The 14483-nt window shown below is 42.3% G+C and overlaps 1 protein-coding gene across 3 annotated transcripts; it reads right to left on the reverse strand.

Moving 5' to 3' along the window:
• Positions 1-4901: 4901 nt before the first annotated feature.
• Positions 4902-14155, reverse strand: LOC120023643 (rho GTPase-activating protein 11A-like). Of its 3 annotated transcripts, none has more exons than XM_038967688.1 (12): positions 13425-14155; positions 10628-10695; positions 10406-10502; positions 10035-10291; positions 9772-9932; positions 9520-9660; positions 9282-9356; positions 8705-8872; positions 8465-8603; positions 8157-8265; positions 7217-7337; positions 4902-7062 (listed from the first exon to the last, which is right to left on the reverse strand). In XM_038967688.1, exons 1-12 carry the CDS (start codon positions 13554-13556, stop codon positions 5513-5515), a joined length of 3018 nt encoding a protein of 1005 aa, XP_038823616.1. In that variant the 5' UTR covers positions 13557-14155; the 3' UTR covers positions 4902-5512. The 3 variants fall into 3 exon arrangements, with proteins under 3 accessions (XP_038823616.1, XP_038823615.1, XP_038823617.1); XM_038967687.1 differs by having other exon boundaries at positions 9772-9935; XM_038967689.1 differs by lacking the exon at positions 9282-9356 and having other exon boundaries at positions 9772-9935.
• Between the last annotated feature and the right edge of the window lie 328 nt (positions 14156-14483).

Below are 14483 nucleotides of genomic sequence, written 5' to 3' on the forward strand. Positions count from 1 at the left end.
TGACAGCCCGCTTGGAGTTTGCCAAAAGGCACCTAAAGTACTCTCACACCATGAGAAACAATATTCTCTGGTTCGATGAAACCAAGATTGAACTCTTTGGCCTGAATGCCAAGCGTCACGTCTGGAGGAAACCTGGCACCATCCCTACAGTGAAGCATGGTGGTGGTAGCATTATTCTGTGGGGATGTATTTCAGCGGCAGGGACTGGGAGACTAGTCAGGATCGATGCAAAGATGAACAGAGCAAAGTACAGAGAGATACTTGATGAAAACCTGCTCTAGAGCGCTCAGGACCTCAGACTGAGGCAAAGGTTCACCTTCCAACAGGACAGCGACGCTCCCCATCCAACCTGACAGAGCTTGAGATGACCTGCAGAGAAGAATGGGAGAAACTCCCCAAATCCAGGTGTGTCAAGCTTGTAGCGTCGTACCCAAGAATAATTGCGGCTGTAATCACTGCTTCAACAACATACTGAGTAAAGGGGCTGAATACTTATGTAAATTGATATTGATGTTTGATATTTAATTTAATTTGCAACATTAAAAAAAAAAACTGTTTTGGGGTATTGTGTGTAGATTGATGAGGGAAAAAACATATTTAATCTATTTTAGAATAAGGCTGTAATGTAGAAAAATGTGGAAAAAGTCAAGGGGTCTGAATACTTTACGAATGCACTGTATTTATTTTAACCTACAGGGGTCCTAAAAGTCCTAATCAAATAGCTAAATTATCCTTGATATGACCATCTTAAATCAATTCCATATGTTAGCTTAGTAGTAGTCATACCTCCAAACCACGTCGCTTCATGCCTCTCTTGCAGTTCTGGAGAATTTTGTATTGCAAACATGGTTTGAATGGTCCGCTGACTTCAAGCAGCAAGAATCTGATTGGATGTTACATTTCTAGAAACCTCCCCCCACATGCTCGTTGGTGGAACGTGTTATGTTCATCACTGTTTTCCGACCGGGAAGGACACATTTTGCAGAGTTATTCCATATGCTAGTTTGCAACATTGCAGAAAATGGACGAAAACCTGGAGGAGAAACCTAATTGTGTTTATTACACAAAATCGACATCAACATATTTTGACGGGGTTTTAAAATCGGCAACTTACCAACCTTCCTCAACACTAGCTCGCATTTCATCCAATTGGCAACAGATTTTCATGCAAATATTCTGGAATACCAATGTTTCCACCAAATGGACTCGTTGCGGATAAAAATCAGTGCGTGATGACATTATACACAAAATGTACTTTTTTTGCTTAAGTTTTCATGTACCGAAACAAAATCTAAAATGCAATGTGTTTCCATTGCATTTTCAACTCTACGGATAGTTTTGTATAGCAAATATCTGTACTCTGGTCCGGGCACCTGGGCTCTAGCCAACTTCTTGCAGATACAGTTAGGAACAACAACTACTACTCTGAGCCTGCCATCGTGGTGGCCCGCGCACTAGCGGGTAGGCTGTGCGGGTTGGTGATGATGAGATTATTATGGATAAGAGCAAGAATATTTATATTTGTCAAACGAGTCAAGCATCGATCACGTCACCAGAATAAGACACTCGATATTTATTGGAAAGCAGCATCAAGCTCATCACAGTGCACTTTCACCACCCTGTGAATTTCATCATAACTTATTTCATCTGTAGCCTAATAAACTGCATGGTTTCCCGAGTCGTAGTGGGAGAACTATATGATGGTTATTATATCAATATTTGTGCATAAAGGCGTTTCCACCACCATTTCCCACATAATACATTTTACAGACACACAAAAAGATCCCACTATGTCGAACAAACAAATGATCTGTTGGCATTTATAAAATTACACCGAAACGTCCTGTTTATACGATATGACTTTACCTGCATAAAAACTGTGGATGGAAATATAGTTATAAACTACAAAAATAATCATCACACTGTAGCATCTACAACACGAATCTAGTGAGCACTATTGGAGCTCCGCCCAAGCAAGGCATTTGATTGGTTTCAAGTGTAGCGAGGCGTCACTGATTTACACCGGGTCTCCAACACTATTTCTCAATTTTTCTGCCATGAACTTCCCCAGGCTTACTGTATTAGGGAAGTCTGGTTCTCGATGAGGCTACCTTAGTAGAAACCCAGCCCTTAAGAGTCTAGGGCAGGGGCATAGCCGCGGGAAGTAGGGGTGCTGCAGCCCCCCCTGAAAAAGAATAATTAAAAAATATCTCAAGATTTTTTTCTCCCAAAAGTAGTGCACTGGGCCTTTAATAGTCCTGTATTAGTATACCGATATAGCCACCTGTAGAGCGGGTAATTCTCAGCCCCCCCACCCTCAAACTATTTCCCATTGCTATGGGCACTGGTATTCAACTCTTACCCTATGAGGTCCAGAGCCTGCTGGTTTTCTGTTCTACCTAATAATTAATTGCACCCACCTTATGTCCCAGGTCTAAATCAGTCCCTGATTAGTGGGAACAATGAAAAAATAAGTGGAATTGGCTTCAAGGTCTAGAGTTGAGTTTGAGGGCTCTAGGGGGATAAAATATACATTTCTTTAGTAAAAAGACAGGTGATGCTGATAATACTGCCATCGTCATCTGTGTGTAGCCCAGGTATCTGACACTGTCTGGCCAAAAAGAGTATGGATGCTTTCTCCGGTGAGATGCTGTAGTTTCAGCCACTTGTGAATTGAAGGAAAGTTGGCGAGTGTACAGTGCCCTGTTCGGATGCTGGAATAATTTTGGAAGAACGTGCGAAGGTAACCTACTTTCTGAAGTGATTTGTTTGACAATCAGATGCAAACATCATGACTGGTTGTGTTCATGGCACAATAAACGAGAATACATTTTTACAATAAAAAAATACCTATTTACTATTAAACCCATTTTAAAAATGATCCACACGCAAATGCAACTGTCAAGCCAACACCTTAACCGTTACACTAAAGAGGTTCGAACCTGTCAAACCACTACCTTAACCGTTACACTAAAGAGGTTCGAACCTGTCAAGCCACTACCTTAACCGTTACCCCGGTTAATGTGTTGGCTTGACAGTCGCTGGGCCAGAGTTTGTGTCCCGGTAACAAAAATATGGACACTGACTCACTCTGATTGGCTGGGCCTGGCTCCCAAGTGGGTAGGCCTATGCCCTGCCAGGCCCACCCATGGCTGTGCCCCTGACCAGTCATGTGAAATTCATAGATTAGTGCCTAATGAATTTATGAACTGTAACTCAGTAAAATCGTTGAAACTGTTGTGTTTATATTTTTGTTAAGTATGGATTACTAATGCATTCATTCTACCAATGTAAGACATTCTGGTGAGCACTACTTTATTTAGTCTTCTGGGGCAACACGTTATGACAGAAGAGAAGCTGCATGTATCTAACTATAGCTGATAAACAAATGGCCTCCCAAATGTAAAAAATTATAATATGGCCTACCAAATGTCAGAAATTATAAGCAGAAACTTGTCTAAATTAGGGGTGAAAGTAGCCAGTAGGTTATACAGTCCAGTACAGAGTATCTGTCAAATAAATTATGGAATTATAGTGGATCGAAATGCACAGGTAGCTTACTTTTTGAAGTGATTTGTTTGAACATCAGATGAAAACATCACACAACACCCATGATATGCGAAACTGAGCCTGCGCAAACAAAAACAGTAAACGGGATAAAATGTTTACATGGCACTGTATCCCCTTTAAGATCAGCATATCCCAGGCATCTTATCTGGGTTTCTCATAACCTGGATACAAGCTTTTTCGGGTTATTGTAAACAGGATATGTATGGTGTTTATATGCATCTACTCAATAACAGAATATTTCAGTATCCTGAATAATAATGGGATATTGGTGTGCATGTAAATGTGATCAGTGTTAGCTAGCTTGTGTTGTAGTAGTGTGACAATGGCAACAGCAGCTGCAGTGGATATTATCAACTTCAAAGTGGATGTTGCTAATTTGTTAGCATCACCCTTTTCAAGATAAACTTTCAAACTTAGTTTACAAATCATCACCTGGTGAGTGGCAATTTTTTGTTGTTGCGGCTCACTTGCTGTTAGCAATCTTTCTGAAAATAATGATCGTGAAACATTGTTGCATTTAAACTTTAGATCACCGATTAGGGGGAAGAACGTTCTAAAAATATATTTGCAATGCAATCTTATTGTTATGATTTCATGGGGAGTAAATGGGCTGCATATTCTTTAACATTATTTGATGCTGTGTGTGACTGCAGTCACCATACCAGCCGTGTCTATGTATTTGACCAAAACAGTCTCTCCTTCAGCGCCATGGAGTGCACAGGTATTAAGGTCGCTGTCGTTTCAGCACCACAAGCCTGTCACCTTTGATGTGACACTGTTGTTGTCGCTATTGGTGATGGTGTGATAGTGGTGTTAGGCTACCACAGGTTGTGTAAACAGTTTTTTTTGTTTTTCTGGTCGCATTATTTTATGCTGTGTGTCACACGTGTCAATGCCAGTTGTCTCTGTGTGCGCGGCAGCCCGAAGCACGGCCAGGCCTGTTTGATTAATTCATAATGGCATCAAAAAGCATTGCTCTTCCTTGACTAGAACGGTCAGACTACAGAAGATATGTCGGGCGTATTAAGCGATGCTATTTTCTTGATTTGATACAACGTAAATGGGAAGATTTTTTTTGTCAGTCTGAAGTCCTAGGTCCTATAGTCAAGTTTTGCCCCTGAGTAGTGACAAATTACATACAGTACCCATGCTACATTGCAGCTGCCCAAACAAGTGACTATAGTACACCCCCTTGTGGAACGAAGCTCTAAGGACCAGTAGTGATGTCGAGGTGTTGTTTCCCTAAATTATAATAAAATGTCCTATTGCAGCATTAGTGCAGACAAATGCACACAGTATTATGAATTATTCCCAACTAAAAAAAACAAGTGTTCTGAGTGTTTTGATTTATTTTTCTATTTAACAAAAATTCACATGGTAATGCACTACTTCTGAAGAGATTGGAAATACTAGGACTGTAACTGCAGAGGTGAATTAAATCAATACCGCTTGAAAGGTTTTATCAATAAATCTGCCCAAAAGGTGCCTTGATCGGTTCACATGTTTAATCCAATGCAAAATATATATTTTTTAAAGAAAATACATGAAATGTTTTTTAGGGGAAATAGTTTGCTTTGTAGACCTTTACCAAATGACAAACTCAATGAAAAGATAAGTAAAAGCAAATATGAAATCTGGAAACTTCCAGCCATACACCCAACCGTTGAACATTTGGCTTTCACACTAGTCGAACAGACTACCAAACAAACTCATTCCATTACACTGATATGCATTTGCAAAACTCCACTTTTACCAACAATAGAGTAAAAAAAGGTGCCATACATCAGATCAGTCACCCCAAACACAACTCACGGAGAACAGCATCTAGAAATTAAAATAAATTAAACCCTGAAAACATAGAGGGGAATGTTTTGGAGTCATACAGTGACGGTCTATGTCCAGATAGGGAGACCTGCATAGTAAAAGGAGCAGTTCTACCAGACTAGAGGTCTATGGGCTTGGTGGCTGACAGCAGTCTGCCATCGTTGAGGGGTTTCCTGGGGGAGCCTCTGTAGCAACACACATCCTTCTCAGCCACCTGCTGCACCACAGACTTCTGACCTTCACCTCCTGGGCTGTTCTTAATGGGTGTGTCACCTTTGGCCTTAGGTTGTACCTTGTTGGTCACGTCTCCTAGAGCGCAATTCCTGGGCTTGCGGATGATGCTGGCTGTCTTCTTGGGTGGGACAGGAGGAGGGCGGGTTTTTGTGGAGCAGCCCTTGTCATTTGTGAGTCCTCCCTTGTTGTCTGCCTGGCACTGGTAAGGCAGGAGCAGAGCCCCAGCAGACAGGCCACTCTCCAGGCTGACAGCCTTCCCCACAGGGGTGGGGGTGTCCTGGGCTCGGCTGGAGGTGTTCCCAAACACTACAGGCCTCCTGTCCACCAGCAGAGAGTTGATCCTGCGGACAGACTGGCGCACGGGGGTACGCTGGAACTTGAGAGGGGACCTGACTGCTTTGGCCTGTGATTTAGGTGAATATAGGACGAGCTTGTTGAAGCGCTGGATGTGGTCTGCCACCCTTACCCTGCGGGTCTCCAGGGTGCCTGGGGAAGGCAGCTCCACCTGCTGATGCTCCTGCCTCCAGGGATGGGTACTGGGCTCTGGGGATGCCACAGCCACATCATCATCTACCATTACAGATACTGTACCCATGGGGGGTAGAGGGGTGTTAAGCTCCTGAAAGTACTCCAGCCCTGAGGCTCTGTATGGAGTGGTCTGGACCCCAGCGGCCATGCTACGTGTGAAGTGAGCAGGGCTCTGGATGTCCAGGGCATCGATCAGCCTACTGCAGTTCACCTGGTCAGCCACAGTCTTTGCCTCTCCCTCCACAGATCTGTCACCGCTGTCACCAGCACACAGCGACCGGTCACAGGCCTTCTCTGACAGACTGCCACTCCCTCCCACTTTAAACAGGGTGCTGTCTATAGACAAGGGAGACAGAGGAACAAACTTGATCTGACCAAATGTGATGTTCTGGTCATCAGCCAGACACCTGTGAGGTGTTGGCATGCTAGAACTCTCTTTGTTTGGTGATGCACCTTTGAGTGTTGAAGATTCAGATTCAGAAGTTGCATCTGTTTCAGTGTTCTCAGGCTGTGATGCCTTGTCCTCTCCTGAGGGGGCACTGTGGTTTCTCAGGACTGCCTGTAGGTCACTGCCTGACTCAGTGAAGGCTTTTTTGATCTTGAGTAAGGTGGGCCCGGTCTGGGACTGGCTGAACGAGCCCTGACTCTCCAGGCTCTCAGCGCTGGAGCCACAGCACAGCTTCTTGGGGAAGCTGGCCACCATGGGGGGCTTGGCCACCACGATGGCAGGCTCAGAGTAGTAGTTGTTGTTCAGGCACATGTTCATGGGTGTGTCGGTGAAGGAGCCCCCGCCCAAGACAAGACCCCCGTCAGGGGTCTCCCCGCTCCAGGACGTCCGGAGGGCACTGCCGTCATCACACTGGGAGGTCAGCAGGTTGTCCTCTGACTTACTGTAGAACTTGGAGCCTGTGGAGTACAGTGGGCAGTAGCAGACAGCGCTTCCCTCAAGGGACAACGTATAACACAAACACTGATCCATTTCATGCATTACTTTAACTCTTAGCACATTAATTATGAAAGTACATTTAGAATAATGTTAGTTTTTAAAATATGGACTCACCATTCGACGAGCTCTTGTTTCGCAATACAGTCGGGCTAAATTCGGCATCTTTGGTGAAACGAAAACTGGTGGTGCACTCTTGAGTGGCAAGTCGCCAACCAATGGACTCTGAACCCTCTTTCTGAATCGCCAGCATGGAATGAGAAATGACATTGTTGGGATGGAAGCATCTAGATGTAGCCATGCACTAGAACGTTGTTTAGATGTATGACTGATGGATTGGAATTTAAGGGTCTTTGGAGTATGGTAAAAAGTTACTCTGAAGAAATGCTTTGGTCAATGTTTTATTAAATTGCAAATATACATCATTATGACGCACTATAAAATTACTGTCGTACCTAAACCAGGTTACAGTTCCATTTATGTAAATATAATATTTGGTTAATATATTAAATGTTTTAAAAGTCTTAAAATGTTAAGATTTCAAAAATCAAAAATAATATTTAATATCCTAGAATTGAGAGTATAAACATCTTGGTTCACTAGTTAATCAGTATAAACATTCCATCAAATGTTACAGAACAGTCATGCAGAAATAACGGTATTCTCGTCATGAAAATAATAATGTTTGACTTATAGGAAAAATTCATAATAATCTCTTAAAATGGGCTCCGTTCAATTTATTAACCCACCATGCATTATTGAAAGTAAACATGAATACGCTAAAACTGCCATAAATCGACAGACAACATGTAAGTAGTTAATCCAAAGATTAAAGCTAAAAATACAACCTAAAAATATTAGAAATAAGTGCTTCCGTGCTAAATTGTACCTTACAATTGCACCCTAATGCATAACTGTTCATTATTTATATTTGATTAGTACAATTAAAGTCAATAGGCTAACAGGGGTCAACAAGGCTGGGATTGAGAGCAGTCTTTCCCTTCAATTTGAGTACCAGATAATCAGTGTGAGGTCATACATGGGTATCTAAACTTACAGGGTCTCTGCTGTTCTTGCCCAGGCTGAAGCGCAGGCGCAGGGACTTACAAACGTTTTCTTTCTTGGTGACCTTGGGAGAGAAGCAACCAGCTTTCCCCGACTCCACTCTGAAAAACAGACAAGAACATGTGAGCATACCGTTTCAACCATTGTCAAGTTAGACATATTATACATAATTACATACAAATATTCAAGAAGGTTAGTGCGTTTCAGATCGTTATCAGTTTGAATACAGGAACAGGATGCATCGTCATTACCACATAGGATTGGGAAATAGCCTTTGATAAACCACATGCATGTATGTACCTGTTGACAACATGCCGGTGACTCAGTCGTTTGCTCTTTCTCCTTGTGGAGCTGGCACAATGCCTGTTGGACCTCCCAATTGAGGACAATGCATTCTGGGAGGAGTTCAGGGATTCCGAAGCACTGGGGTCCATGTATCCTGAACAACAGGAACGAAAGGGAACACTCAGCACACTCCTTTTAGTCTTTTTATTAAAAATTTTTTACGTCACCCATTTTGATTATATAGGGCCGTGTTACCTGGTACAGGAGTAGAGCTTCCACCAAACAGAGCATTAGGTAGTAACTCTAAAACAAGGTTCTTTTTGATGGATCTCCGTTTCTTGCTGGAGCCATAACTTTGACCAGATTCCAAAGGAAGTTTTCTCTTGGAGTTGGGAGTAATTATCACAGGAGTTGAAGAAAAAACTGGGAAAAATCATGAGTGAATTTAGGTTCATGTTCCCCAAGTTACCCAATGAAAATTATTCAGAACAGAGTCAACTGAAATAATTCTGGATTTGCATTGATGGGAGAATATTAAAGCCAATGGACAAGCACACAGGCAAAGAGTAGGCAAGACAATTTGGGCAAGCATCAAATCATTTAACGTAATAGGAAAAAAATGCTAACAAGACAGTGTTGCTACTCATTCACTACATATGAGCAAATGAAAACAATCTCTGATCAAATTGAAATTAAGAGTTTCTTCATTTCTGTGAAAGTCAAGCAGCTGATTCCTTGTTGTAAACTGGATGAGATGAATATGTGTTAGAGCTACGGGGGTATGCTCTCATTTGACGGCAGGAGGCGTGACCTAACCTGAATAAATACCTACCATATCCGTCCGACTGGGGAGTATTTGTGGGTGTTCTATTTGTTTTTAACTTATTCCGAGCTCCATTGACCATATCTGAAATGCGAGATAAAACATTCTAGATTTGGAAATTCAATAGAGCTTTACTGAGAAAGCGATAAGCCTACAGCACTGGATAATTTCAATGACCAAATGCTATACAGAATACATTTATTCTACATCAGGCAATGTCCTGCCCAGTTTTTCCAGTGTATCTGACCTCCTAAACTGCGCCTGTGTCTCCTCTTGGTCCCAGAGTTTGTGTCTAACTCCTCTAATCCATCTAGAGTAGGGGAGAGAACAGCAGCCTCGCAGCCCAGCATGGCTGGAATCTTCTCCATGATGAACTGAGGTACCACACCTACCACAGAGACACATTTAGAAACTGTGAGCTATATACATTTACTTTTAACTATCACATTTAATCCCCAGTTGATTAATGACACTACAATAACAAAGCTTGAACTGTTACCGAAATCCAGAGCATGTTCTATAAGACAATGGACCACGGCTGCCTGTTGCTTGAGGCGTTTCTCTGTGCTGGCGTTCATCTTGTCTGCCCCGTCTCCAGCATGCAGGAGGTTGGGAGCCAGGATCACAGACAGGTTACTGCTGTCCATCTTATTCACACCACTTCTGAGACAAAGCAAAACCAGGGTGGGAAAGAATGATTGCCCCAGTCCAAAATGGTACAGATATACTATTTAATTACGAGACAAACTTGTGAAATTGTACCTCTGAGAGACTTTGTGGAGGAAGGCGAAGAAGTAATGTAGGATGCTCATGTTTCTGTCAGGCAGTACACAGGACAGCAGCAGGGTGGCAGAGGTCCTCTCCTCCTCTGTGGGCAGCTGCTGGGCCTTGAGGAAGGCATCATGCAGCTCTGTGGGCAGAACAGGATCTGGTAGCTCCCTGAAGAACTGCTTGACCAGGCCAGCAACATCACACGGCAGGGCAGTGGACAGGCACTCCTCACCCTTATCCAACTTCGCCTACCCAGACAAAAACAAACAATGATGCCCTGTGTTTAACTATCCCAGCAGCCAGGGCCTCCCTATTCATATCAAGGTCAACTGCAGCAGGGTCAACCTCCAGCCATCACTCACCCTGAGTGCTTTCAGGCGGACAATGGAACCAGACTTTCTGAACAAACCCTCTGTATCCACATGCTCCAGCAGACTTGTGCACGCATCCATGAGAAAGCTGGGAAAGCAAGGGGGTGGGAGAAACAGACCATGAAAAGGACAAATAATTGGACTAATACACACAAATAAAATATTGAGTTAAAAAGAAGTAGAAGTTCTAGCTAAGACAGGTGTTTATCTTACCATGGTACACTGCCATTCTCCACATTGTACTGCGGAAGGCTCTCCAGCGGTACACCAAACACTTTCACCTGGAAAAACAAATGTCATTATTTCCACTTCATGTTTGATTTCAATAAGGAAGGCTTTGCACGGCCACTGGTTTAATCCTCCTATATAGGCCTAACTCACTAATAAACTTCGATTTGGTACCCCATCAATCAAACCACACCACAGAAATATCTGTGAAAGGGCACTCAAGTCTTTACATGTGAATCGTCCCTACTCAGCAGAAGGCAATGACAACTGGTTTAGAACGGTTACGCATTCCATTGCCCAAGGCGGTAGTTTATAACTCATCACCTGATCAAATACAGACTATCTGTATGTTGTGCCTGCCAAGTGCCAAACAGTTCTCTTAAGTATTTTAGAGGGAGAGACTAGAAAACAAGTGCTTCAATGTGCTTTTGAAAAACAACAGCCTATATCCTACCACAGCCCTGTGCCATTTATTTAATAGATTTCTTGCCAGTACATTTGAGAGAATGTATGAGTTAAATGGACAAAACCAATTGCCTTAAATCAAATTAGTCTACCTGCCAAAGGCAAGCATTCCTTGAGCCACTCTCTCATCACCAAGCTCAATAAAACAGTCTGTGCTATTATGTATGCCTCTTTAGGAATTTGTCATAACAGGGGGCAGACTGACCCAAATGTGTCTTCTATTGTCATTTTTTTGACTCACATTTAAGACAAGGAACAATTGACTTAGCTAGCTAAATACATACATCTTAGATAGCTATGGCTAGTCCACCCCTTAACAGCATTACTTGTTGGGGAGTGAACCTCCAACTCAGTTCTGGCTGACAGACTAGCCCTTGATCACGACATGTAGTTCCATTACATTACACATAAGTCATTATGTGCCATTGGACAAAGACATATTCTTTACGGGGTCCTATTCTTAAGATCCCTGACACTCGGGTTGAACATAAACATGCATCGCTTGCGGTACGGATTTGGAAGCATAAGGACCTTATCGTTCATATCAGAGAGAAATAATTTCCCAAAAGGTTAAATTGATAGACACCTTTATAGGGTTGGTGTTCGCACGCAGCCATGATATGAAAGTAAAGTGCTTTATGTTTCTAGAAACCTATTACACTGAGAATCAAATCCAATCTACGTTTGTCACGTGCACCGAATACAACATTTATTCGATTCACGTTTAGATTGAGTATTTGGCTGCCAGAGTCAGTCTACCTCTGAACATTACACCCAGTAAGAGTACATCTTGGGTTGGCAGACAGACTAACATTAATCAACAATGAAAGTGAATTACAATGATAGGCTTAACAAATGGGGCTGGGTGAAAGTTAGCTCTTGACAATTCCAGGCAGAATTCTGCCTTCTTCCTACAGTTCTCAGCCATCATTATATGCTGACCAGTCCGGACACTTCGCTTGCTCGAGCATCGCAAAATAAATTTAGAAATCCATGTTATTCAATTATTGCACTGCTCGCGCACACCAACGTCTGCGTCGCCAAGGGCTAAAATAGAAGTCCTTTCTATTTCTGACGCAGATCTCGCTGAAAGTCCTGCCTCTCCCATCTCCTCATTGGTTTATAGAAGCAGGTACCCACGTGCCATCTCCTCATTGGTTATACCCACGTGGGTGATTGAAAGACGAAATGTTTTGCCGGTTGTAGTGGTAAAAGTGTAGATGCCAATCACCATATAAGTTCAAAGGTGAAAAAGCCTGGAAGGAGGAGAGATGACTAAAAACGATTCGGTTGGCCGTTTTATGTGTGGATTAATTGTCGGAATAGAAGACCTTGTGCATTTCAGGTAAAATAACAACTCAATGTTTATATCCCAGGACAAATTAGCTAGCAACAGCAAGCTAGCTAAATAGGACAAATTAGCTAGCAAGTGCAAGCTAACTAACTAAATTGCCATACATGTTTAATCCTTTTCGACCTGTCCCCAAATTAATGTAATTGGTTCAGAGTTTGTTTTGATATTTTAACCTGTATGTCGTGATCGCCTTTGGTGTATGGGGACAAAATAAATGTATGCACGATAGCGCACGCGCGCAGCCGGTTTGCGTTCCGTAGCCTCGCTCACGACTGCCTCACATGAACAACAATCCGAAAGATGCGTTTGAACTTTTAGAGTCAATAATAAATCACTAGCAATATGGCTTTCGAAACATATGGCGGTATCTTTGATCAGCATGGAATAATCTTTCAAATTAAAAAGATACACTTACTGTACTGTAGCAGTTTTGCACAGATACATACAGTTATGGGTGCCTCCATCCAACAAAACTACACTTCTGTTTCACTCCGAGTTACTGTAACGTTACGCTTACACAGGTGTTCAGAGGATGCTAGATAGCTCATTAGCACAGGTGGTTGCATCTTGTTTTCCATAAACTTGCAATGTAACATGGATGTGTGGGAACACTAACAAGGTGTGTATCAATGTAACCTTGTTAATATATATATTTCTCGCTGATATGAAAGGTCACTTTTCTTCCAAAACTGTACCTCAAGTGATGCATGTTAATGTTCAACCCGAGCGTCGGGGATCGTAGCAAAAAAACTAACTACAGAAGACGCCTTAATACAATGACTTGTGTCATGTAATGGAACTGTGAGTCATGAGGGCTACTTTGGTGAAAATGCACCGAATGATGCAAATTAGTCAGGCAGGATGGTTCACAAACAAGGAATTTATCCAGCTGACAAATTCAGTCTAAAATTGTGCACGTTTCTAGTGTGTATTTAGCTTGCAAACTAAACAAAACAGACTTACCGAATAGCTAACTGTCAACTTGCAGCTGGTGTGAGCTTTGTTTTTGTTCCAATTCTTCGTCTTTATCCCATAAGCAGCACGAAGGTGTTGCACAACAGCCAGACGCATCACATTTCTTTCAATGCTCTTCATCTTTCACTTTAACAATGACTTCCACTGTGCCTTCTTAAAATGTTCAACACAGCTACCAATTTACCTAGCCAACTAGCAGATTATCTATGCGTATCCTTCTCTAACGTTCGCATAACAGCTAGCTAAAAGTGGCCAGCTAACTATCCCACGTCCGCACTTCCCTTCCTTTCAATCAGCAACAACTCTTTGCGTACGCGCTTCTTCTCATTCAAAACAATCCATCTAACGTTAATTTGACAAACCAAATCCGTTGACACAACCTGCAACTAGCTAGGTCGACCATCAAATAAAAACAACCGCTGTGCCAACTATCCAGTCCCAGCAGAATCGACCCTGTTAGGCGCTATCATTATTGTGTAGCATGCCCACGTTCGCTACTGTTAACAGTTAGCTAGCCTGCTGTAGCGAACGTTAGAAAGTTAGCTCAATAACGATTCTCATAGCTAGCTAGCTGTACTAGCTAATTTATAGTACAGTATGCCTAAATCTATATTATAGTATTTACTTGAATACATGTGTCGAAAACGATATGACTACTGTCTTGTTTTTATCTAATCTTAATTGTCCTAGCTAGCTACATTGCTTGCAGACTACGCTTCCCTAAAATATTTTTTCTTATCTTTCAAACGGCAGCGCTTCTACATATTGCGCTCTGATTGGCTAGAATGGGTTCAAATATCAAGACCCACACAAAGGAAATGCAGATGCCTTTATAAGTGCCTGTTGAGCAGCTACTGTACCTGTACCAGTCTGACTGTGCATTGAATATCCCTAAATTGTTAAATATGTAGACTGTCCAAATTATGCAATAATTGAAAAACAGCCAACAGCTTGATTGCTAGACTCAAGATAGGCTACTGTAAAGTTTAGAAACTGGGCCAGAAATATGTGGAGACATATCTAATGGCAAGTAAAATATGAATACCA

This window comes from Salvelinus namaycush, chromosome 28 (genome assembly GCF_016432855.1).
Source record: "Salvelinus namaycush isolate Seneca chromosome 28, SaNama_1.0, whole genome shotgun sequence".
In the NCBI taxonomy this organism is placed as follows: domain Eukaryota; kingdom Metazoa; phylum Chordata; class Actinopteri; order Salmoniformes; family Salmonidae; genus Salvelinus; species Salvelinus namaycush.